Source organism: Ascaphus truei, chromosome 3, assembly GCF_040206685.1.
Source record: "Ascaphus truei isolate aAscTru1 chromosome 3, aAscTru1.hap1, whole genome shotgun sequence".
NCBI classification, from domain to species: Eukaryota; Metazoa; Chordata; class Amphibia; order Anura; family Ascaphidae; genus Ascaphus; species Ascaphus truei.
The window spans coordinates 40,282,466-40,310,218 of record NC_134485.1 but is presented as its reverse complement, the minus strand read 5'-3'; the positions used below and the strand labels follow the sequence as shown (position 1 = coordinate 40,310,218).

The 27,753-nt window shown below is 38.5% G+C and overlaps 1 protein-coding gene across 1 annotated transcript in view; it reads right to left on the bottom strand.

Annotated features, from left to right (window-relative positions):
- Window positions 1-153: 153 nt before the first annotated feature.
- TMPRSS15 (transmembrane serine protease 15) overlaps window positions 154-27,753 on the bottom strand; it is a 275,564-nt gene continuing 247,964 nt past the window's right edge. The window contains exons 23-25 of the mRNA XM_075593956.1: window positions 18,949-19,044; window positions 17,542-17,681; window positions 154-4,597 (exon numbers count right to left, since the gene is read on the bottom strand). Coding sequence (XP_075450071.1) covers window positions 4,442-4,597; window positions 17,542-17,681; window positions 18,949-19,044 — 392 coding nt within the window. The 3' untranslated portion in view covers window positions 154-4,441. The remainder of the gene's footprint in view (window positions 4,598-17,541; window positions 17,682-18,948; window positions 19,045-27,753) is intronic.

The window sequence follows — 27,753 nt, the reverse complement described above, 5'->3', positions numbered from 1 at the left end:
AACTAATTACTGAAGGTTTCGTATAAGAAAAAAGAAAAAAATATGTTTATCCTTGAACATGCCACTGCTATTAGTTAACTTTGAGATAGAAGGACCAATTTCTTCACAAGTAAGGATCAAGTAAAGAGAGGACACAATTCAGTTCTATGCATATTCATTTATTTACAAATGTTGCACTTTTACAGCATTACAGATTGATAATTGCTCAGCTAATTATGTTTAACAAACTGTCTATGTTGTGTTACACAGTACATATTAATATATTGATTATTATTCCTTATTCAGGCCAATAGAATAGACATTGAATTTGTATTTAAAATGAAAACCTCAGTTAGAAATACGTATTGTTGCTGCAATACTACATAGGAAAAATGAAAGTATTCAGTCACCCTCTGTTTAACTTTAACTTCAATCATGGTTTCCCACTGTGCGATATGTTTAATAGCTTTTCAAAGTGTGACTTAAAAGCCTAACTCAGAAAGACAGAACACATTTCATAGAATAATAATGTATTTCTTCTGAAAAAGGCTTGTTTTTTTTTTAATGTAAATGAGCCCATGAGGAAAATAAATGTCAGAGATTGTACAACTGATCTGGTATAAAACAGAAATGAGAGGCATGTTTAAGGCTCCCCACAAATAAAAATGTTTTCTGCAAAGCAAGAAATGATATATTGGAAAATGTAAAGCGACCCTTGCTGTTCACACATGCTGGACCCTATTCAATATGCTGTAAAACCACTTTGCCATGTCGCAGAAGCCCAGGCGTTCTCAATCAAGGGAGTCCTGAGGCTTCTCTGACATTGAGAAGCAGCTGCACAGCATATTGAGTCAGGGCGTGAGTGAACAGCAGAGGCCATTATACTGGCTTTTCACCGCATATTGAATAAGGGTCATTGAGCAAACACAGGTTGCTACAGTATGTTAATATCTACGACTGATGAAAGTGAAAACATTGCAAAAAATAAAGTTTGTGAGAAGAAAATGGAGAAAATGGCTCTTTGCAGCATATGTCAGAACATGTTATTCATTTAATTTTTGGGAAGACTGATGCTTTAATTTCCGCATGTCAGTAAATGAAAGTAACGGATCAAGTAGTGATCAAAACTTTTTTAGGAGGTGGAAAGCCAAACCTCAATATTACAATACACATTTATATTGCAGTTACCTAGTTAAAAAAAAAAAAAACTGTACTTGCTGGCTACATTGCTTATTTCCTTTTATATTCAGCTGTTAAAACTCTGGAAAACAATCTTCTTGTGAGCGACGGTTTTTGAAAAGATTACCTTTTCTCCTACAAAAGTAATAGGGATGAGGGCTGTGAAATTACTTTTAATCATTCCTTTAGCAAAAATGAATGCTATAAACTGTATACTGTATGCCTGGGTGGAATTCGATTTTCAGTTTTTTCACCAAATTTGTTGAACTGGAAAATAATATATATATATTGGCACCTTAACCCTGGCTGTGCTCAAAGCTGTGACCATGCAGCAAGCTTAAGCCTATAGGGAACCATGTTAAAAATGGTTATTGAGGCAAAAAGTGACACTGTGTGCTCATTTGCATGTCATTTCCCAGAATCCCTTGCTGCAGTGGAAGTGCTGTATGCTGGGTGATAATGGGGAAAGGCGGGGTTGCAGACCTGCCTAAGACATGCAGATGAGCATACAGCTATATTTGCATATTTGCTTTCCTGTGGAGGGTTTTTGTCACTTTTTTTACTCACCATAACTTAACTCAGTAGTATGGTTTGGCCTATCCCATAAGCCTCTCTTGCATTCCCAGTAAAATCAACCCCACACTGATGAGACCCATCAAGGTTGAAACAGCTGTCTGTGGGTGGTTTTCTGGGTATGCACCTTAACCCTGGCTGTGCTCAAAGCTGTGACCATGCAGCAAGCTTAAGCCTATAGGGAACCATGTTAAAAATGGTTATTGAGGCAAAAAGTGACACTGTGTGCTCATTTGCATGTCATTTCCCAGAATCCCTTGCTGCAGTGGAAGTGCTGTATGCTGGGTGATAATGGGGAAAGGCGGGGTTGCAGACCTGCCTAAGACATGCAGATGAGCATACAGCTATATTTGCATATTTGCTTTCCTGTGGAGGGTTTTTGTCACTTTTTTTACTCACCATAACTTAACTCAGTAGTATGGTTTGGCCTATCCCATAAGCCTCTCTTGCATTCCCAGTAAAATCAACCTCACACTGATGAGACCCATCAAGGTCGAAACAGCTGTCTGTGGGTGGTTTTCTGGGTATGCACCTTAACCCTGGCTGTGCTCAAAGCTGTGACCATGCAGCAAGCTTAAGCCTATAGGGAACCATGTTAAAAATGGTTATTGAGGCAAAAAGTGACACTGTGTGCTCATTTGCATGTCATTTCCCAGAATCCCTTGCTGCAGTGGAAGTGCTGTATGCTGGGTGATAATGGGGAAAGGCGGGGTTGCAGACCTGCCTAAGACATGCAGATGAGCATACAGCTATATTTTTTTTTTTTTGTAGATTATTTCTTTTGCATGAGAATTTTAAATATAATTGTGGCACCAAAGGAAAATTATATTAGCGCTTATGGTCTGAAAATAACATGTCAACTAGAAAAATTAACATAATGAGTGGATAAATGGGGGAAGAGAAGATTAAATCAAATATACCTCATTAAACACAATGGGAAATATGATTGACAATTTGAACAGTTTTATTGTAAACACATTGATGGTAAATGTGTTAAAAATAGATGTTATAAATCTCTGCACGCCCACAAATGCCATTATAAACTTTAACTGTTAAAGAGTTCTTTTTGTCAAATGTTGACACTAAACTGGCACACACACAGGTATATTGCCTTTGTTTGAAAAAGTAAAACATTTTTATACTGTAAATGTCTCTTTTGACACCACGGTTCATTTTTACAATCATTTTATATGCGTTTGTACGCATCCAAATGACCAACTAATATTCATTAAATCTACAGCATGTCTGTACTCTCCAGTGCAAATACATATTAAACAATACACGTACAGTATGTGTTTAGGTAAGCTACTTTAGTTACGCATCATTTTCAGTATCAACATTGCAGAATAATAGCATAGTGTTGATGTAGCAGATCCTACACATTTGGAACTAGTCTCAGTTTTAGCCCTGATGGCAATATTATTTCAGAAGACCCTGTCGAATAGACAGCGTGGGATGTAATAGGCTATAGTATTTAATTATAATAATTACAATGTAGAAAGTGAAACATGCAGGTCCAGCTTAATAAGGAGTATTGAACAAATGTTGTTCAAGGAATACGGTAATTTGTCACGACTTGCAGGTAGGTAGAGAAATAGGGCAGATTGAGGGAAATAAACCAGATGTACAGAAGGAGAGGGGTATAAGTGAAGCCATCTACAGCTTGCAAGGCATGATAAGTGGTATCATGTAATGTTTTGCGTTGGAAAATAAATAGGAAATTATAGAATCACTAACAAGACAAGAGCTTAATTTAGTTTCAAATGACATGTTGACTGAGATACTGTATAAGAAACTGATAAAGATGATAAAGTGCAATCTGTCTGACAGATGTGATGATTAAATATCTAGAAAAAATAGAACTGAAACGTTTTGAGGGGGAATTATGTTATGTGGAATGTAGAGTTGAGAGAGCAGGAGAAACATCGCTAGAGTAGAGTGGAGGTCTTTTCAGTGTGCGTTGTAGCAATTAGGGATAATGATCAATTGCTCAATACATGTTTCACAAGTGTTTTTGTGTTGAAGTCTAATTTGCTTATGAAATTACATTTAATTGTTGCTTCTAAAAGACAGTGGGCCCTATTCTATAAAGTGCAATAGTACAAATCCAGTGCTACCGCAGAGCAAGCCATATTGGAGTTAATGAGGATTAGAGCTGAATTGGTTCTATTGTATTTTATAGAATAAGGCCCAATGACTAATATAGATAATCTGACTAGTCAAATTATTTTACTACCATTTTATTATTAAACAGCACACATTTAATATATCATGCATATTTGTCTAAAAGATGAATAAAAAAAGATTCCTTTCGAACGGTGTCTACTTTATACAATTTTCATGCAGCCATTTTACTCTATTCTGCTTAATTATATTCCCACAAATTAGCAAATGTGTTGAGATTCAATATACTAAAGTGCCATGACTTTAAGGCAATATAAGTCACATACAGGTATTAAAGCCTTAGAGTATTACTTACAGTACATAGTAACAAAGGAACAGTATTATAAAAGGTTTAGGTACACAAAATCACAAATACAATATATGACATGATTAAGACAAACAATGGTTTGTTTAAACAAATTATATTAATTAATAGCATTTTACTGCTTGAACACAAACTTTCATGTCATTTTTTTACATTTAAAACTGAATTATAACCATTGTACCCTAACAGCCACTGACACATTTATTTAGATTGACTGTTATTCTAAAGTATGAAGTTTTGAATCCAGTTGACAAACTTTGTGACTCGAACATATACTCCAGGACGATTAGGTTGTGCACATCCATACCCAAAAGAGGTCACTCCTGCTAAAAACCATCTCTCATTCCCTTGACACATCAATGGACCTCCAGAATCTCCCTGCAATGAAACATTATTTGGTAGAAATGAAAAAAGGGTCCTTGAATATAGCACACTCCTTATTATAAACCTCTATAGTATATTCAAATTGTACTATAACATTCCAGACCCATCTCCCTTTAATCGGTTAACAACATTACAATTATAACGAGTATATAGGAATGAAGCACTCAGTGATTTAAAAACTGATTTTTTTCAACGTAGCGACTTATTTTAAATTTGAATAAAAGCTCAGACAGTTCAAAATTTGTAGAAATATATTTTTTAAAAATCTAAACAAAGGAATGGTGTCATAAAATTGTAAAAATATAATTCCCTCCCCCCAAAAAATAATCATTAAATTTAAAAAGTAAAAAAAAAATAATACTGTTCTAAAACGAGACAATAAATCCAGAAAAAAAGGAAACCAGTCATTCAAGTGGCCTACTACCATTCTCAAAATATCATTTATGGCAAAGTCCAGTATATAGATCTTAATGCATATATTCTACTTTAAAAGACTACCCTCTGTGTTAGAAGTCTTCCAAAATAACTTTTTAAAAATAAAGAAAATAATACCATTGTCTTGGTTGACCTTTTGATCTTTAACTTTCTTTACCGTATTACACCATTCCGTTGTTTAGCTTTTTAGAAAATATATATTTCTTCAAATTTTTAGCTGTCTTAGCTTTCAAACACATTTAAAATAAGTGTCTAAGGGCCAGTTGAATAAAAAATCAATTTTTAATTACTCTGTGTGCTTCATTCCTTAAATTCTCTTTATAATGTATATTATTTGGTATCAGCATTAGTTAATAATGTAGTTTTTGATTCAAATGAGAAAGATGCACTGATCTTTTTGGCCTTTTGCTAATGAACTATTTAAATTACACTGAATTTGCAAGTTTCTGATAAATATAATTGTGGTTGTAAAGGATAATTGTATGAGAATGGGGTATCTTCCTCAAACAACATGCCAGCAGCAATGATGTTATACTTTATTCCAACAAATATATTTTTGGGGATTGGAGAAATGTGGTGGGTGAGTTCAGTTTATACAAGGTGACATAAATACCTTAAATACACTTGACATATCTTTGATTAATTTTACACTATAGTGTATACCACCAATGCTGACAATACTAACTACCTGTATACTAAAGCAGCTGTTTTCCTAAATGCCTCAGACACCGAGTATAAATAAGGCAGATTACAGTTCTTACTGTATATAACTGATTGCTAATATTGTAATTCTGGGTAGCTAACAAACAAGTTCTATGTTACAATTATAAGTAATGTGAGTTTAGACCTGTTGTGTCTTACATATTTAGAGTTGGTCATTAGAAGTCCCAATCACTCATTTATGGAATTTGTAGGCGTTTAATTTTACTCCATGATAACACATGGGAGTCTACGTACTTAGAGTCGCAGATACAAAATTTGATATTAAAATGACATAGGAAAAGCAGTAAAGAATAACATGTGTGCATCTCTATACTAAAGTTTTTTTTATTGTGTCAGTAATGTTTTATTTGTCAGATATAGTGCTGCAACCAGGTTTAAAGAGAGAGAGAGCAGTAGTGATACCCATGATGCACATATTTAAAAAAAGTATACGAATTTATGTCAACTGTAAATTTCAAATGAACAAATATATCAAGCAAATAGAACGACATGATGCAATGCATGAGATGAATAATTTCAGACAGGGCCGCCGACAGGGGGGAAAAGCAAGGACAAGTGTCTCGAGCCCGGTGGCTGTGGGGGGCCTGGTGGTCAGACAAAGAAGTTGGGCCCATCTGCTTTGCCTGGCTGCCAGTCCTGTCGTTGCTGCCAGGCCTGGCTCTGCCCAGCTGCGGACCTCCCTCACTAACTGTTCCACACCGAGCCTCTGATGCTGGCACCTGCCGGGCCTCTCTGATGTCAAGCTGGGCTCAGTTTCCGGTGCGCACCGGTGTGAGAGAGGCCCAGCGCACGCTGGCGTCAGAAGCTCGGCTTGGGACAGTCAGTGATGGAGGCCCACAGCTGGGGAGAGCCAGGCCCATCTGCAACAAGAGGACCGGCAGCCAGACAAAGAAGTTGGGGGGAGTGATGGGGCAGCTGAGACCATCCTCAATGTAGGTAAATTTGTATTTATTTGGTGTTATTTTTTTTTATATATGTATTTGGAGCTTGGTGTTTATTTTTTTTATGTATTTGAGGGGTAGGGGGGTTTGGTAAGTATTTGGGAAGTGGCTGGCAGGTTGTTATGTATTTGTGGAGGGGGCTTGGTATGTTTTGGGGTTTTTTTTGTATGTATTTGGTGAGAGGGAAGGTTTTTTTTATTGGGGTTGGTGGGGTTTTTTGGTATGTATTTTGTGGGTGGGGATTGTGTGTGTAGGGGGAGGGAATGAGTGTGAGGAGAGGCGTAATTGATAGAGAGGGTGAGGGAGGAAGAGAGGGAGTAGAGTAAGAGTGAGACGATGGGAGAGAAATACGTGTGGGTGGGGGGGAGGAAATGAGTGTGAGGAGGGGGGATTGAGTGAATTGAGTTAGCAATAGAGGGATGGAGCCAGAGGGGAGAGAAATACATGGAAATGGGGGGGGGAGAAATAATGGGGGCTCGCAAGTTGTGAAATAGTTGAGGGGTCGTAACTCTAGTCCTGGGACCTGGGAAATCTGTCTGTGGCCCTGATTTCAGACATCAAACTACGACATGCCTTGTATATGTAACAAGTCACATCACAACCTTCATAAATACCCCAGCGGTTTTATTATGGTTAACAGCGGTTTTATTATGGTTAATACTACTATTTACCACAACATTTAATGACAAACATTTTTACAAAGACCAAATGTTTTCATTTTCTTTAGGTAAAAAGCTACTAAATCACACTTGTTTAGTTGCATGGACATCACAGTGATGGTGTTCATGCATAGACTGGCGGCCGACCTGAGTCTAAGTCGGCTAGATCCGCGGCTCTCAGATTATCCCGGTTAGGTGCGTTTTTTTGTCGTTTTCGCCCGGAGTGAATTGCGTTATTTTCGCGCTCGTGATATTAGCATTTTATTCTTGCTGTCTGCAATACTGCAAGGCCTTGTAAAAACTCAGGGGGCGTTTGCGAGCTGTTGTCTTGTAAGTCTAATACTTTCACGGTTCAACCTACATCAGTACACAGTCTGTGTGTGCGTGCGCAGTAATTGTAAATTTGCATATTTAAAGTATACATGCATTTGCAGTGCTGTTCTGCAGTACAGTATGTCTCAGTATGTCTCATTTCAAATTGTTGAAACGCATAGGCATGTACTGTACTGTAACAGTGTCACATTTCGGCATATACAGCGCTCTCCCCTCGCTCAGGATAATTAACTGCACTGCAGGGTATTTCAACTTCTTATCTTATCTACAATGCAGTACATCTCTCCCACACCATTCCTTTGAACGTGTGTCTGGTTTCAATCACATTCCTGCTTGACAGCAGGAATTTACCGCGCATGCGCCTGTAACTTCGTCCACCACTGCTTGCTTGCCTGAGTGAGTGACCAAAAAAAAATTAAAAAAGTTTTTTTTATTGTAATTTTTTTTTCTCCACAAGCCTGCAAAAACCATCTTACTGTATTACGATATTCAATCTGTGCTGTATCTTTTGACTGCGACCCTGTGCGTTTGACTGCACATGGTTGATTTGTGTGCTTTTTACGTACTGTATTTGGGGGTGTATTATTATGATGAACTGCCTTTTGAAATTAAAGTATGTCTTTAGCTTTGAACTTCATGCAGCTGTACCCTGTAGCCCCCTCCCCCATGAATGCTAGCTCAAGGATTTGAAATTCCCCAGAGTCGTTATTTTTCTGAATCTTGCCATTGTGTTCTTAATCCGTCCATAGCCTGCGTGTACACTGCGTGTACACTGCGCCTGCGTGTAATCCTTTTTGAGATGGGAGCTACTTAGCTGCTTACTGCGTCACCCAACCCCCCCTCTCCACAGAGTCGTTAATTTTCTGAATCTTGCCATTGTGTTCTTAATCCGTCCATAGCCGAACTACAAAGCCTCACTGCACCTGCGTGTAATTCTCTTTGAGACGGGAGCTTTGAGGCTTTGTTTATGGCAATGTTTTGGAAAGTCCCTTCTCGAATTTGATTTGCACAGAGCATCACCTTGATATTATAATAATAATAATATCATGTTTTTGTATAGCGCTGCTAGTTATACGTAGCACTTTACAGAGACATTTTGCAGGCACAGGTCCCTGCCCCGTGGAGCTCACAATCTATGTTTTTGGTGCCTGAGGCACAGGGAGATAAATGGACTTGCCCAAGCTCACAAGGAGCTGACACCAGGAATTGAACCAGGCTCCCCTGTTTCAAACTCTCAGTGCCACTCTGTCTTTTACTCACTGAGCCACTCCCTCTCATATTATGATATTCAATCTGTGCGTTTGCCTGCACATGGTTGATTTCTGTGCTTTTTATGTACTGTATTTGGGGGTTTATTGATCAAATTATTATGATGAACTGCCTTTTGAAATTATGTACTCTACTCTACAGTATGTAATTTCTTTGAACTGCTGCACAACTAATCCTTCATCCCTCCCCCACGCACACCCAAACTCTTTTCGACAGACACCACCACAGAGTCATTAATTTTCTGAAGTTAGTCATTGTGTTTTTAATCCATCCCTAGCCGAGCGTCAATCGCCTCACTGCACCTGCGTGTACTCTAATCCTCTTTGAGATGGGAGCTTGCTGCTTACTGCACATGCGTAACCCACCCCCCCTCTCCACAGAGTTGTTAATTTTCTGAATCTTGCCATTGTGTTCTTAATCCGTCCATAGCCAAGCTACAAAGCCTCACTGCGCCTGCATGTAATCCTCTTTGAGATGGGAGCTAGCTGATTACTGCACATGACTCACCCAACCCCCCCCCCCAACCCTTTGAGGCTTTGTTTACTGTAACGCTTGGGAAAATCCCTTCTTGAATTTGAAATGTAAATCTGATTTGCACAGCATTGTGAGAATTGAGAGTTAAAAAAACCATTTACTGATTCATGTTGTTTTGTCATTCATTCTTATTCATTGGTGTACTGTGGGTGTGGGTGGTGGGGGGGTGTTGTCAATGATTATGATTAGCAGGAATGTAAATAAATATTTATTTTATTTTATCAGGAACCAAAAAATACAAATATAAAAATAATCATGAATAATACATAATGCAGTCTTTATTAAGTTCTTCTGGCAGATTGAAATTGGATAAACATTGTACTGTACTGTACATGTACTGTAACCTGATGGCTGGTGCTGCTCTCTCTGTAAAGAAAAAACTGTAACTACTGTATACTCTGACTATTGGTAAAGAAAAAATCTGTGCCATACTTACCTGTATCATACTGTACTTACAATACTACAGCACAGTACTACTTTCCAGATGCTTGACCATTACGCGCGATCACAATGGGCAACACAGTTGCAATATGGTCTATATATTTATTGCAGCTTTCCACGGTGAGTACATCGTTCCAAAAACTCATTATGCCTTTCAACAACTCGTCCTTTTTGGAGGGTTTCACCATTTTCCGGATATGGTCCTTCAGCTGATGCCAGACCATTTCGATCGGATTGAAGTCTGGCGATCTGTCATTGGAAAAAAAGGACAATTAGTTTAAGAGATACAGTACACAGTAAAAACAGTGGGGAAAAAATGAGACACTATTACCGCACTTACTCCGCTGGCGTCTTCACCCAGTTGATACCGCGCTCAAGGATATGCGCTGTTGACGCGGTGTGCTTCGGATCGTTGTCCTGGTAGAAGCGGTGACCATTCGGGAACTTGTGTGTGATGTATTGCACTCTCAGGGACAATGTTGTCTTGGGAAAAAGCTTTATTCATGATTCCTATAGCAAGAAAAGAAAAGTGCTCAAAAAACTGCACAATAGTACAGTACAGTGCATACAGTAAGGCTACACTAGTAAAGTACAGTGCATAAGGCTACATTATATTTGATATATTTTACCTTCAAAGATGACAATGCATCCTGGTCCACACCTAGAGATGGCACCCCACACATGCAGCTTCACGGGGTGTTTTGGCCGCGGCTTCAAAGATATGCGGCCTTTTTTGTGGAATGCATAGCTTGCAAATCTCTCCAGCGACACAGTAGACTCGTCAGTGAAGATGCAATCCTGGAAAGTTTCCCCACTGTCGATCCATGCCTGGGCCTTGACCACTATTTTGATTTTGTTTGCGTCCCTTATCATGGGGTACGCTCTGTAATGACAAGGAATAAATAATTTTAGCGGTACAGTACAGTTTCCTAAACAACACTTTAACCTCCTGTACTGTCCAGTACTAACCTCACACGTCCATATTTCCATCCAATGCTGCGTCTCATCTTCTTTGTGCTGGTCTTGGATACAGTGAGATTGTGATTTTCCTGCAGAGTGTATTTGACCCTTAATGCACTCTTCTCATCATTCTCCTCACTTATTTTGTCCACCAGAAGAGTTGTGTCCCTACAATGTAAAGAAAAACAATCCGGTAAGTAAAAACATTAGAGACAGTACTGTACATCAACAGGATACAATATATTGTTCTATTAATATGCAGCAATATAAAAAATATATATACTGTTGTAATATAAATAGAAAAAATATATATACTGTTGTAATATAAATATAAATATACAAAATATATATACTGTTGTAATATAAATATAAATAGAAAAATATATATATACTATTGTAATATAAATATAAATATACAAAATATATATACAGTTGTAATGTAAATATAAATATACAAAATATATATATACTGTTGTAATATAAATATAAATATACAAAATATATATACTGTTGTAATATAAATAGAAATATACAAAATATATATACTGTTGTAATATAAATAGAAATATACAAAATATATATACTGTACTGTTGTAATATAAATCAACAGAAATAACAAAAATATTAGATACAGTACAGTAGATGTACAGTACATTTTTTGATATCATTTTTTTTTAAAGTTTTATAAATATACATACGCGTTAGTTACCCTTGGTGCCCTTTTGTGTTCTCTGTTTTTTCCATGTGCATGATAGCTCAAGGTGGTTGCTGGCACAACGAGGCCAGAAGTTGCTAACCAGCGTTGGATAGCAGCAATTCGGTGTCCACTCGTGTACATCTCCTTAATTTGCATGCTGAGATCCTTGAAAATCTTTTTAACAGCCATTGCTGCGAGTAGAAAGAGATACAAACACAAGAATGTATATTCGATGTTTAGTCAATGTGTATTCAATGTGCAGCGAATCCACAAAATGGATGGTGTATTTATACGGTAATGACTCACATTAGAGCACGCCCACTTTCAACACCTGTACCTCGCTGCCATGCATAAAATGTTACACACTTTGCATAGCCCACCACTCGATGATCTTTATCTGAACTTGCCCTTGTTCAGATACTGCATTGTGCCATCTGCTTCCATGGATCAACCCTGATTGTACGGACGCAGGAACCCACTCGCCTCTGCCATGCCTGTCATGCAGAAAAAGCGAAAGGCGGTTGCCGTTTCCACGCCAAGGCAAAAGCGACAGGCTAAGGCCAATAAAGAAAATCTTTTGCTGACCCCAAAGGCTAAGGATTTTCATAGACGTCAGCCTTATTATGTCAAGAAGATATACGGTGATGTACTCTCGACGCAAAACGAATGGCAGCAAAACCATCAAATCCGCAGACCACTTCCTCACATACGCTTCGACGACTCTGCCGCCAATGTCCCGGAAATCTTCAGCCCGTCTTCTCCACCCCTCGTCCTCGACGCTGCCGCCGCTCTCCCGGAAACCCACAGGCCATCTTCTCCAGTTCTATCCGACGACGCTGCCTCTGAAATACACTGGTCAATTTCTCCTTTGCTCTTAGACGACTCTGTCGCTTCTCCTCTACCGGATATCCACAGGTCACCTCCTCCACCCTTCTTCGACGACGCTGCAGCTTCTCTTCATGGAACCCCCATCTCATCCTCCGTTGCACCCATCCACCCAGATGTCCACACACCATGCACAAGAAGCAGCTCGTTAGACCGGATGCTGAATGGGATAACTGTGGATCTCCCCGGGAACTCTATTGTGCTAGCAAAGATAGATTTGCTTCTGGAGACAATGCTAAATGTGGAGCAACGGATGCTACATATGGATCAACGGATGATACATATGGATCAACGGATGCAACATATGGATCAACGGATGGATCGACGGATGGAGAAGATAGAGGCTGACATAGCGGGTATACATCATTTGCTCAGTGTTAATGCCCCTGTTTCCCCGACGCCGGAGCAGGGGGGTGACATGGATGTGATGAATGGGAGCATCGACACCCTTCCATCACCAAGCGCACCCCCTCCACCAGAAGATGTAGTGTACATGTATGCCGTTGAGGAGTACATGACAACCCCGTCAAGACCACGCCAGGAGACAACACGGCGACCAAGACCAGAGGAAAGCTTCCTCCCAGACAACCTACCATCACCCGTCGCCTGAAGCACACCCGCTCCCAGAAGACCTACATTCGCTCGCATCGATACAGTGCCCGACATCACCCTGTGCGATCTGCCACAAGTGCTCAGGGAGAAGTATAGGGTGATGAGTGCTGGTGCACCCCAGAAGTATGCCTTGTTACTTTTTAAGCATAGGTTGGTAAGGGAGTAAACCCTAAAAGGGTGCTTCAAATTGGTGTTTGCTGGAGACCGTTATCACAGTCTTCAAGGGATCAGTGGTTTTTGGTAATTCATGATCAGTGTGAAGGTTCCCCCATTAAATGCATCAATTCGTATACAGTCATGTATAATGTAAAGCTCAGGCAAATAGAGTAAACCGCTGTAGGGAAAGAGAGACCTCTAACCTGACCGGAGTGCTTGTCCCATCCGGCGGTTCCTTCTCTGGCGGGTCACGTGTTTCCAGCGGGTCCTTGAGCAGGGAGTGCAGAGACTCACGGGGCTGTCTCAGCCTGTGCCTATTGAGCTGTTCGTTCCGGGAGGAAGGAAACCTCACCACTGTTCTCTATGGCTGCAGTATAGCACTCTTTGAAAAAGTCGCTCAGACGAAACGCGTCAGAGAATTGTTCTGTCATTTTAATTCAGGGCTTTTATGCCGCATTAAAGTTTTTTTGTTGCACGCCGCCGCCAGCCTGGTATTTTTCACTGCAGTGCTCCAACATCTCCCCCTTCCTCTTCACTTACTTTTTAAGCACCATGTTCCCTACTCGTTGTACTGCGACTGGGCCTTCAGAGTGAACTACGAAGGAAATCGCGTAAAAAAGGCGCTTCCTGCCAATTTAAGAAAGACCATTCTGGATGAAATGCGGTGCTTTTATGCAATTACAGATCCTGTAATGAAAGGCGTTCGAGACTGCATTAATGGCGTTTTGCGCCATGCAAGGAATCGGCAATGGACGGACAATGTGGTGGACTTTCTGGTTTAATCACGGGAACTGTAATACCATACTGTTGTGCTGAACTGTGCTGTACATGTTTTGACCTGTTGAACTTAAATAAAGGAGATGTTTTGACCTGCTGTACTGTATTTAACTTACTGTTTTAACTTGCTGTACACACACACAGGACCTGCACAATTCCAGTCCCTGAGGGCCACAAACAGGCACGTTTTTCAAGGTTGTCCTGAAAACCGGGCCTGTTTGCTGCCCTCGAGGACTGTAGTGGTGCAGGCCTGACTGACTGTTTTGCACACCATCCCACTGTACTGTATACTGTATGTTTCTTTAATAAAGGAGATGTTGCGTTTTGTATATTTTATGAATAAAGAATTGTTTTTATAACATGTGACTGTAAACCATACTGACTGACTGTAAATGTTTTTACTTTCTATGCATAAATGTTTTCACTACTGTAACAGTAAACTATACACCTGTTGATGTGTTGAATTGCTGTGCACTTAAAATGTTTCTACATTGTACAGTATTTGTAAATAAATGTTTTTGTACTTACTCCACCAATAAAAGAACATGTTGATATGTTTTACATTGTTCCATCCTACTGTAACAAAATACAGTGATTCTAGAATGTCGAGGCATACTGCACTGTATACTGTAGGCATGCTCAGTATAAAAGTATTAAAAAAAATAAAAGACACATACTGTACTGTACTGTATGTACTGGCACTGTATACTGTAGAAGACACATAATGTATGTACAGTACTGTGATACATGTAGAATAAATGCATAGTTTTTATTTTTTCGTGTTTATTACACAGTATATACTGTATATAAAAAAGTATTGTATACTGTACGGCCGGAAAACATCAGCATACTGTTTCAGGTACAGTATTCTATCCTAATCAATAACAACGGCCACTAAACTGTAGACTCTGGTACGTAGGTTTTTAAATCCGATTCAGCAATGTGCAGGCATTGTTACACAAAGCGATATTATCCATCGAAATCCCTCCATTAGCCGCTTTCTTTTCTGAGGAAAAACAAAAAGAAAAGTTTTACTGTAATGGTCAGCCCCCTAAAGAAGTTCCCAGCCAGTTCCACCAATAATTTTCTCGGGGGGCGTCTCCTGTTCACACGCGCATGCGCCTACCGTCGATGTAATGACACGCATATGCATTTCAAGAAGGTTCCAATGCACATGCGCCTAGCATTCCACCAATTGTTCAGTACTGTATCTGCAGTACAGTACTGTAGAAGCTGCTCAGCCAATGATATTGCTTACAGGAGAATCGCTTGACTTTTGAATCGCACCGATATTGATACTGTATTGTCAAAATAAAAAAAACACAGAAAATAATACGGCAACAATACTCACCATAGTATTTCCCATTCAGCTGGCGCAGGCGCCGGTCCACTGCCAGTCCAGTGTTCTTGATCATCCACGTCGATAGTTTGCAGCGGGACTAGTCCACCTGTAAGCTGATGAGGCTGGAAATTGCTTAGGTACATGCAAGCTTGATCGAAACTGCACGCGAAATCCGGCTCAGGCTTTCTGGATAGACAGAAAGGGTTGTCACTGATGGTGGGACCGTTATTGGAAGCCGGTGCTGCTGCATTGCTTGGCAGCGACTGTCGTTTCTTAGTTGGTTTTAACACGACCCTTCGCCTTTTGCCGTCTGCATGATCATAGATACAGGAAAAAGCCGGTGATGCACACCAATACCCTCCAATAAATTGTGGCTCAATACGATGAAAACAGGGATCGCTACATAACCTTTTCCTTATTGCACGCTTCCACGTATGAGGAGCTGGCGAAAATTTGTAAAAGTCATAGTTTTCGATAAAATACTGATAAATTTGAACAACTGTTGCCATCTTATCATCTGTTGCATTAATCGCGGCCCAAATCAAATACGCGTAACTTCTGTCGGGTTTTTGGAAAACGGGCTGCACTTGAACACTCATGGCAGGCGGCGGGTCTCTGGAGAATACTGTAACCGAAACTGGTCTTTGTCTTTCTTTAATATGAAAAGCCTAAATTGATACATTTTTGCAACCTCTTCCTTCAGTCTCAAGGCCAAGTTACAATAGCACACTGTGGTATCTTTTTTAAATGAAACACCTGCAAGTTGACACATTACTGAAGCGCATGCGCATTACAATTCATGAATATCTGCCATCTGGCGGACACGCGAAGAATTGCAACCTATTAAATCCGAGCCATTCTCAATAAACGCTTCAACCGCGCATCAACCGCGCATGACCCGTGGCTGAGAACGCAAAATGAATGCGGCATGCTCCAGGTGAAGTGCGTCGCATTCCAGGAAAAAGCCAGGGAAAAACCGGCGATGTGTTAGAATCAGATGCGCCGCAGCAGTACAGTTCTGCAAGATTTCTGTAATGACCTAAGAAGAACATTTCTGCAGTGTACATTCACTTGAGAATGGTTTCAGATTCTATCCTCCACTTCTTAATATACAGTAGTAATTATCCCACACTCAATATGACTGCCTAAATTAGAAATCATTTTATTGCACAAGCCAACAACTTGGTTAGCAGACACACGTCTATTGATCAAAGTGAATCGCCGATAACAATTGATAACAGTTACCTCACTTCAATTACAAATTAGATTATATGTATAACATCCTACAGTAGGATTTGTGCTGGATTCTGTCCTCATTTAGGATTTGTACAGTTCAATATATTAATGTTGAAAGAGGAATATGAGCAAACATGCAAATGTATAATTTAGTACTGTCGCCGGGAAATCGATGTATTAATTATATGCACTTCTATTCATTTTTGGAATTACTAGGAGTTATTTACTGTGTCAGTTGATCATTATTCCTCTTTTGTCATGTTTTCGGGGTGAATTTGGTTATGTCTATGATCCAGTACAAGCATTATGTATGACTGAGACACTGTAGCAATTCACTCCAGGATCCACAAGGCACTTGAATGGGAAGGGCCTATAAAGCACTGGAGTATGTTCCTCTACTAGAAGCCAGCCCACCTGTACTTATTAAAAACTACTGGTTACATCTCAGAAATTGAGGTTTGGAAGATTTTTGATACTGCATATATTTTGTAAGATTAAAAAAAAAAAAAAAAAAAATCTAGTGCCTACACGTAACTCTAACTTTCATAATCTACATGATGAATGGAGACCTGAAAAATGTAAATGGTACCCCAGTTCAAATGCCCATGTGCATCTCCAAGAGGATCTGGCCTCTTCCAAACACCAACAGAAACCGATAATCATGGAAAGTAAATATTGTATTACTTATTACTCTGATGTTAATGCCAGTAGGGTCAGACAGACCTCATAGAAGCTCATGTCAGACTATAGTAAATGTATTTTCAGCCAGTACAGTACAGCTATTATACTGTACTCCTCCTCCCTTTCCCAAATGAAAATGTTGCTGTGTGCTTAATATAAATGGCTTAACAATAGAGATACAATTACTACCTACCTGTACAATGAATTTAAAGGTGTGCTTATTTATATAATTTGAAAAAAAATATGTATACATTTACCTGGCATGTATCTATTCCGCCTTGCTCATAACCCCCACAGACCATCCTTTCGGTAATGTTGTATTCTGGCATTTGTTGCTGACATTTCTCATTGGTTAAAAGAGGAACTTCTGCTTCTTGCAATACATTTGGAACGGGACCTGGTTACAAATAAGTGAGTGGTCAGAAGAAAAAAAAAACAACTAAAAATGAATTCAAGTTAAACAAGCCCATGGTGATATGTGAAGCCTTGGCATATGTATTACTGCAGACTATGCAGACAATTTCATTTGAAGCTGTCAATTTTTATACAGCATATATCTTGAATCAGCATTTCCCAGTGGTTGTGCTTATAAACTTGTGGCCTGATTGCAAATCAGGTCAGTAATTACTTGCATTTTAGTATCATGGATGTAATAAACAGTGCAAGTTTATAGGGTTCTTAAAATTATTTCCTCAAATAAATTTGGATTTAGAAATACAGCCTAACAAACTGCCGTGTTGGTGAGATTGTAGCGGCAGCTATTTTTGTGTTGAGTAGAAATGTTGTAGTAATAATCGGTGGAGATAAAATAAGGAGAATGCATACAAATATGCTGTATTGCAAACACCTGCTTCTCACCTATCCTCTGATCCACAGAAATGAATAGCTTACAACAAATATTCATACGAGACAAAGTATAGGTAGTAAGAGATTCGTTGCAAAAAAAAGTTCAGGTTTGCATGCGACGTTACATCAGTTTGTCATGTCCTTGTGTTTGGTTTACTATTTACAAATTAAATAGACTGTCATAAATCGGGGGGGGGGGGAGCGGCAACGCCACTCGAAATCTATCAACAGGTTAGGTTTTAAAGATATTCCTGCTTCAGCACAGGTGGCTCAATCCTGTGTTGAAGCAAGGATATCCTCAAAACCTGACCTGTTGGTAGCTCTTGACGACTGAAGTTGGCCACAACCAGTCCTAAATAAAACATTGGAAGTTGTAATAGAAAACATCGATGTACTTCCTTGTTTATTGTGTATTCAGACCTTTGTTTTTCCAAAAGTAGAATTATGTTAATTCTGTGTAAAAAATAATAAAAAAAAACATATTGCAATGAATTCTCTTTTTTTTTTTTTGTACCAAATGTTATGCTTTTCATTAACACCACACAACTATTCTACCCTCACAGGATTCTCTTCCAGTACTTATCCTCTGGCACATTCTCTATGAACCCCTATAAGCTTTACTGTATATTTTGTGCACTTCTCCATTTGTTATTCTATTCCCCAGTACTAAGTATCATTTACTATCTATGTTAAAGTTCTACATGCACATTTCCCTTCATACAGTACAGTATACTGTCGATATCGATAAACGTACATAACCAGAAAGGACAGAATTGATAATAACCGTAATAGTTCTAATGTATGGTCACACTTATTACCTTGACTTTGTGTTCTACCCCATCCAGCAATGGAACAATTCATTCCTGATGAGAACTCTTGATCATATTCTGGTAAACACACAGGCTGTATGTAATCTGTTAAACAAATAAATTACACAGTCATCGAGGTATTTTGTCATTCTTTTTTATTAGTATTGCTGTATTCAGGAGGATTACAGTCGAAGATTCAACAATAATTAAAAAGAGACACACTATATTAATGCAAGAGTAAACCCATACAGATACTGTATAAATCAAAAGGGACATAATGTACGCAGATGGCTTGCCTTCTAAGCATTATAGGGGGAGACAAATGATAAATGAATGTGAACGTGATCTAAAATGGTATAGCAGTGTAAAAACAAATACAATCACAATAGGTTGTGCATTTTAGATTGGCCTTATTAAGTGTGAGTGCACAAAGATGGTGCAAAGTTGTGTCAGAGATGGTAGGCTTTATAAAAAGGCTTCCTTTAGAATATGGTCTGTACGGATAGCCCTGATTCATTGCCCTCACTTTGCTAAATACTGTAGTAAGAAAAGTTTTTTTTATATATGGCACTGACAGCCTGCACAGCATGGTACATTGAAATTTGCAGACACAATTAATCTCTGACCAATATATTTTGGTGATTGAGGCATAAGAAATGAAGATTACAGGGAGAGCCAACACTGAGATCCTGACCAGGTTCACACGCTTCACAGGCAATGGAACTACCACTGAGGTACTCCTTCAGCCCATAAATATTTTAATGCTTAAACAAGATCAGGTTGGATACTTATTTTTCTTATTTGGCTGTACTGTACCAATCTTAGGGGTAGATCCTCAGAAGGCCACTACTTTTTTTTAACATTCCATTATCTGAATTTAACGTATTCATATCCATAACGCATATCCACAAAGGTGCTTAGCACTACGATGTCCTGGCATTTTCCTTACAAATAAGGGATCCTTACATTTTAACAAACCTTAAAGCAGCAGTTCAAGCAATATCCTGCATGGTTTTTTTTTTTAATAAATCCGTTCTGTAGTAAGAAAAAATACTTTTAGCATTTTCTGTTTTAAAAAAAACAACTTTGAAAGACCAATTTTCTTGTATTCTATTTTAACAAGCATGTTTGTTCCTATAGCAACCATTTACGTTCCCCAGATCTAAAGATGTCGCCAAACTTCGCCTATCAATAGACAGAGAACGAATTGACCGGCAGCTATGCAGTTCTTTAGGTAAGTAGAGATTGTCCACATGAAACTATTAAAGTAAAAAAAAAAAAAAACTAAAAAAAACCGGGAGCTTGAACTGCAGCTTTAAGGTTACTCATATGCAAATCAAATGGTAATGAACAGTTTAACAACAGAGATCCTCAGACCTCTGTTAATGTTAGCTTATGAAATACTGTAGCACAATATTTATTAAGTCACGCCAAAACCTGCCATTACAAACATCCAGATCATAATCATCATTGCATTATTTCTGGTAATAGCCATCAAGCAATGTACTGAGTATTGGACTTATCTGTTTCATAACAAAAATTTGCACGTGTATAACAAATATATATATTATGGATTATATAAATGTCTGAAACACATCATAAATTATATATATTTTTTGTGATTAAAGTGATATGTTTGGGAGAGCCAATGTGTTATATAATGTAATGACTGTATAAAGTATGGGTATACAAAAATGTATATCCATAGATAGCGACAATATTAATTAATATTTAATTTATATTAATACAGAATTAAAATAAATGGAGGATGTTCTACTTTAATGTATTTTAATTGTACAATAATTTAAATATTGATTTTTTGAGGTATGTATGCATATACATTATTGTACACCTATACTATATACAGTCAATATTACCATATCAACCATGTATCTAAGTGAAAAAGTTAAGTGTAAAAATGATACAAATCTTGTTATAATATTAGAAATGTGTCACGGGAGACGAGTACTTTTAACAGCTTTATACCTTCTGAGATCAATTCACTAAGAAGGACAACATTGTTAAATAAAATTGGGTTTATTTGGTGATACTGCAGACATACAAAAAATGCACAAAACAAGGGAATACATACCAAGTGGGGTCGGGGGGAGACACTAGCCTCAACTAGGTGCAGGGCACCTGCTTCAGGAAGGCTTACCCTGTCCGCTCCAACCCAGGAACACATGGTACTCTTTTCTAGTGCTTTGCTATTGCGAGCAAAGCACCTTTGAAAAGCCTGCCAGTGCTTCACTGGACCAAGTCACAAGATTGTCTGTAAGTCTGAGAGACAGAGAGAGAGCTCTCTGATCGGACAGACCTCGTTGTCCTATGTCTAACATGGAACAGGGACTGCCGACCAACCAGCATATGGATTGTAGTGCAACCACCACTCACAGATGGGGGGTGGGCTGTTGCACTCGTCAGAGGAGGGGACACACCGTGGAGCTCAGGTAGCTAGTGAGCAGGAAATTCGTACTGGCCAATGGGAACCATGCCCAAGAGCAACAGCTTTCCCCTTACCAGCTCCATACCTCCCGCTGGGTAGGCTCCACAGTGTCTCAGAGAACAAAGAGTCTCCCCCACGTGGAGCCTTGCTTCCAGACTTGTTTCTCTGCCTTCCCCTGCCCAACCAAATGGCTCGACACCTCGCTACTCCCATACCCCCTTTGATCCAACATCTCAATGCAGACATCCTGGCTAATCTAAATACAGGTGTATGCATGGGAGAGAAATACACCTAATAGAAGATCCAATCGTAATACACATCCTACTCACTCTACACCAGAGGACATAGCCAGAAATTCATGGGTTAAAAAATCAATCCTTAAATCTAAAGGAGATTCAGATATATCTGATACAGAGAATCTGGGCCATACTGTCTCTTTTTTTACTACACATGAAGAAGATAATTCTCAATCTGAGACAGAAGCTCGAAAAGAGCAACGCCCTTTTTGGGAAAGAAGACAAAAGGATAGGGCCACAGAATATAAATCTCACCCAAATAATTCTTCTGAGTCCTCTGGTCAACCATCTGTGCCAAAAAACTCAAAAGAACAAGACGTGGCAAGAAAACAAAAAAGTCAAAACAAAGGAGCACTCACCAAAAGGAAGAAGAACTTTTAGACAATGAATGTGGAGTAATTAATATTTCAAATGTGACACTCACTGACATTGAATTATCACTATTGAATAAGAGTATGGGATGTGTCCCAGATACAGATTTTGACCTGTTCCAAACTATGATTGACCTTAACAAAGTCATTAGGAAATGTACATTAAAGAAGTTTTTTAATGATAAAACTCATAATTCTAACAATGAACAACCTTTGAATTTAACACCTGAGTTATCTGTTAATAATGATGATTTATCCTTTACAGACATGACATCATTAGATAATGAGTCAGATCAACCCAATACATTCTCTTTTAGAGAACAATGTTTAATTCAGGATCTAGAAGAATTGGATAGTGGTCTAGAATCTGCTTATGACCCCAATAATTTCTTGGGGATACATAATACGGGTCTCAGGAAGCAATCATTGTTTTATCCCACATTTATCAAAGGCAAATTTCTCTCCACCTTTGAAAGTTTGGTAGAAAGAGATTTGAGATTGTTACAAAAAGGCTTTACAATTGATTTTCCACACTGTAACACTCAGCATAGCAATCTCAACCTTGATGAAATTAAAGCTTTAGAAGAACTTAAAAATAACAAATTTTTAGTAATCAAGAATGCTGACAAGGGCGGAGCGGTGGTGGTACAGCATAGGGACGATTATCTCAGGGAGGTTTTATGCCAGCTTGGAGATGTCTCTTCCTATGCTGTACTACCATCTGATCCCACCCAAAAGTATCAAAGAGAACTTAGACATCTATTAGATGTAGGTTCTATGTTGGGAGTTCTTAATGACAATGATATAGACTTCCTGTACAAACCCCTACCCACCACGGCAGTGTTTCACCATCTCCCAAAGATTCATAAAACATTGGTCTCCCCACCTTGGAGGCCAATTGTTTCTAGTATTGATTCTTTGGGAGATGGTGTCTCACGTTACGTGGATCATTTTCTTCAACCCTTGGTGCAACAATTGCCGTCTTATATTAGAGATAGTAGTGATTTAATCAATACTCTTGATGGTTTCAAACGGAAATGCAATTTGATGGGGGTGACACTAGATGTCACATCTCTATACTGTATACTGTCATATCCCATGAACATGGACTGACGGCTGCTGGTTATTTTCTTAATCGGTCTGATTTATCACCTGCATAAATCACTTTTATTTTAGGCTCAATTCACTTTCTTCTCACGCACACATTTTTGTCTTTTTAAAGGGGTTAATTATCTCCAAACACGTGGAACAGCAATGGGCACAAGTTTTGCCCCCTCTTACGCCAACCTTTTTATGGGTTGGTGGGAGTTGTTCCACGTGTTTGGAGAACTGAACAAGTACAGGGAGCACATTTTATTTTATAAGCGTTATATTGATGACTTATTGTTTGTTTGGGAGGGTGACATCACTACATTGCACAAATGTATTTCATCACGTAACACTAATAACTTTAATTTGTCGTTCACTTATTCTTATCATGCACAACGCATAAACTATTTAGATTTATGTCTATACATTGATACCACACTCAATATTCAGACCACTCTTTATCGTAAACCAAATTCTCGCAACACATTTTTGAGGCCCAGCAGCTGTCACCCTCCTGCCATGTTCAGAGGGATACCTAAAAGTCAGTTTATCAGAGCGCGTCGCAATTGCTCGAGTGACTATGATTATCAACTTCAAGTAAATGACTTGTATACACGCTTTCTGCAGAGGGGCTATAACAGGAAAGACTTGGATACATCTTTATTTGAAGTCTCAACTATGGACAGGAAATCCTTGTTGAGACATAAATCTAAACCAATAAGATCCAATACCAGTCCCTCCTTTATTACCCCATTCAGGCAGGAGCTATTAAACATATTCTGAGAAAACATTGGAATGTTTTATCATTGGATCGAATTCTAAAACCGTATGTCACAACAGGCCCTAATGTTGTTTTTAAACGTGCTAAAACCCTGTCCAATTCTCTATCGCCATGTCTTTTTGGACCCAAAAATATAGATAAACCCTTGTTGCCACATGGAACATATTCTTGTACTCATTGTAAAGCTTGTCCTAAAATGAATCAGAGTAAAACATTTTGTTCTTTTAATACAAGAAAAACTTATAATATCAAGTGTTTCATTAATTGTAATTCCACCTACATTATCTATTTGCTAAAATGTGGATGTGGCCGGCAATATGTTGGAAGGACGACTAGGTGCTTATAAGAAAGAATTCTTGAGCATTTACGTCTCATTAATAACAGAGATCAAAATCATCCCGTGTCAAAGCATTTTGCTAGTTGTCCAAATGGCAACAAGGACACTTTTACATTTCAGGGCATAGAACATATTCCTGTGCCCCCAAGAGATGGGGATAGAACTAAACAATTAGATAGACGTGAGTCTTATTGGATTTTTACCTTGAGAACAAGAGCACCCCTAGGCATGAACATTGATTGGGATGTAAGTCATTTTTTATGATATAAATATATACTTTATACAATTTGTTATTGTTATTATTTTTTAGTACTAATTTTTTATTATATTTTTTATTATTATTTCATATTTATTATCACTTATATTATTGTATTATTATATACAGTATATATATATAAATAAAAATATTCTTTCAGGCACTGTATTTATCATTATTTATGCATTCCCAATCAGTGTTCATGTTTATTCTGTCTTTGTCATTATGGGGTCTCTTTCAATATATATTCTTCTGTCAATTCATGTGTGTTTAACTCATGTAATAGCTTAATTAAAATGTAAGTATTTTATGCATTCTCCCTTATAGATATACATGGGAGTTTATGAGCTAATAATAACTCTCTCACACACACTGATCATGTCCTCCATGAATTACAAGGTTTTTTAATTTTCCCTGTATATAGGTACTATGCTGTATTTCAGACTTAGATATTTACAATTATTGGTTCTTGTGCAGATGATATGATTAATTATATTGTTATCAACTATTGCATTTATTATTAACTATTGCATTTTTTATTATTATTTTTTCATATCTCTAACACAGAACAGTATCTCAGGGATGCTGCGGTTTAAGCAACAAGTTATTTGTTTTTTTAACTATGTATTGTGTTTTTTAACTAAGTACTGTGTTTGTTTTGATAAGTTTTGAATAAAGTTTGTTGAAGAAAAAATTGTTTATCACCTGACTTGCCTGGCCCATAGGAATGAACGTGACATCAGCGCGACAACGTCTCTGAACGTGCGCTGATGACGTCATTCGTATGACGCGACGGACAGCTCTTGTGAGAATAGATACACCACCTGACTTGACCAGCCTATGGCTGTGTACGTTGCGTCACCGCGACTCTATGCAGACGCTGGTTGATGACGTCACACGCGCGATGGACAATTCAGGTAAGTATAAATAGGCAGCATTTGTTCTATCTTGTCACCTTGATAAAGTACTCTGTGTACGAAACGCGTAGGTGCGTTCATCTCGTCCTTTTTCACTGTATGTTTAGCTTGCAATAAATTACCCCTTTTGTTCGTTTTGGAGTGGCCTGGCCTTTTTTCCCTTCTCTGGATACCGGAAAAAGGATTTCCTCGGCTGTGCTCTATCTACACCTACTATCTTCTTTAATTACAGGACTGCCCTGAGGGATGGGGGAAAATAAATTTCTAAAACTTGAGCTTGAAAACTTGGATTCTACAACTAGGTTTAAAAAAAAGGCTCCTACACTGTGTTTTAAAACTCAATTGCAGAACTTGCTGGCGGGGCAAAGATATCCCAAAGAGTTACATTAACCCTCCAAACTCACAGCGTCTTTATGTACAGACTGGTACCCGCAAATCATACACTTTTTGCAGGTAATATATCAGTATTCCCAGTATAACCAGTCAGCAACCCATTACACTGTTTTTAACTGTATTTGTCCCCCAACATCAACCCTTAAACTCCTGTTCCCAAAGTCCCAGTCCTGCAGCTATTTCCTAACAGAGACCCTAACCACACAAGACATTCCTAGCATATACACTCACAGGGGACAGTTGGACGGGAACATAGTTACAGGGGAAAACATCAATATACATTACTGGTCCCAAGAGCTGACACTCTCAGCTCTTTACACACGGTTTATAGGGGCAGCCAGCCAGGCTTCACCTTTATTATGAAGGCCGGCTACCTGTACACTCACAATTTGCATTAGCTTTGGTACTGTAACACATGAAAATCTCTGTTACAGTACTAACATTACCTTAGCGCGCCTTAAAGTTTGACCAATGTCCATGTGCATTACATTGGAAAACACAGGTAATGTAAGGATCATTAGCTGTGAGGATCCCTTATAAATAATGTCCGTTCCCTAATTAGGCAACCTAACAGTATTTGCCCTAATTTAATGCACTTCTGTGGATCTACGCCATACAACCCAAAATATAGAAAAGTCAAATGACAAGACCCGTCAATGTATATTTGTTTCGTCACTCATAAATGGTTTAACAAACAAAGTGAATGTGATTTTCATTTATTTCACACAGCCAAGTGTGTGTAAACATTTCAAACTAAAAGGAGGAACAGGAAGACAAAAAAATAAGGAAGTAGGAAGTCACAGTAACAAGACAATAACATAGAAAGATTAGTGGAGATGATCTATATAGTATTGGTCAATAACATCAATTCACTTCTATTAATGACCATTAATGGCATTCCCACTTTGTGATATTACCCTGAGGACTTTAAATGTCTGTTTTACAATAGTTAAGATGTAAAATACTTTAAAAACATTATCAAATCTAATGATGCCACTGCTAGGCCCATAGAAACGAGTCAATCAGCAGCTTTTGGTTTATTGTGTAACAATAACAACCCTTGTTCTGAGAACGTACTGTATGCACTGCAGAATTTTAGAGGCAGGTCTCTGTCCTTAGTGTTTACAATCTCATGTTGGTGTCTGTAGCACTGAGATAAAGATATGCCCAAGGTCACAATGAGACACTGGGATTCACAAGGGTTTCACACGCCCCAAAGGCAATGTTTTTACTATTAAGCTACCCTATCAACCCAATTACAGTATTTAGATCTATTTACAATCTTGCAATGAAGAGTAAAAAAAATAGCTCATTTTAAATACATCATCATTGCTGCTTATAAAATTGGTTAGCCAGATTCCTATATCATTTGTTTTATAGTAGATTGCTATGAGAGGAAAGAGACAATTATGTTTTTTTTCTAGTGATTAAGTAAACAAGGGAAAGAGGGTGCTATCGTATTCTCTCTTTATTTTTATATACAAGACTTCAGAAAGAAAGATTACTACAGTAGTCAGGAATTTTAGGACCATCTCCGTAGTAATACAGCTTAATTAGAGCAGGAGTGGGCAAATACAGTCCTCAAGGGGAACCAATAGGTCAGGTTTTAAGGCTATCCCTGCTTCAGCACATGTGGCTTGGTCAAAGACTGATATCACAAACTGACTGAGCCACTTATGCTGATGCAGGGATATCCTTAAAACCTGACCCATTGGTGTCCTTGGGGACTGGATTTCTCACGCCTGGATTAGAGGAATGACCCAATGCTGCAGTTTGTTATTTAGCACATGTTCGAGTCTCTACTTGTCGTGTGCAACATACTGTACAGCAGTATCAAGGCAACAATCTCATTGTTTCCAGTGGGATTTTATTCATTGATACATTTGGTGCAGTTTTTTGTCACACATACACAATCCCTGCAAGCTGTA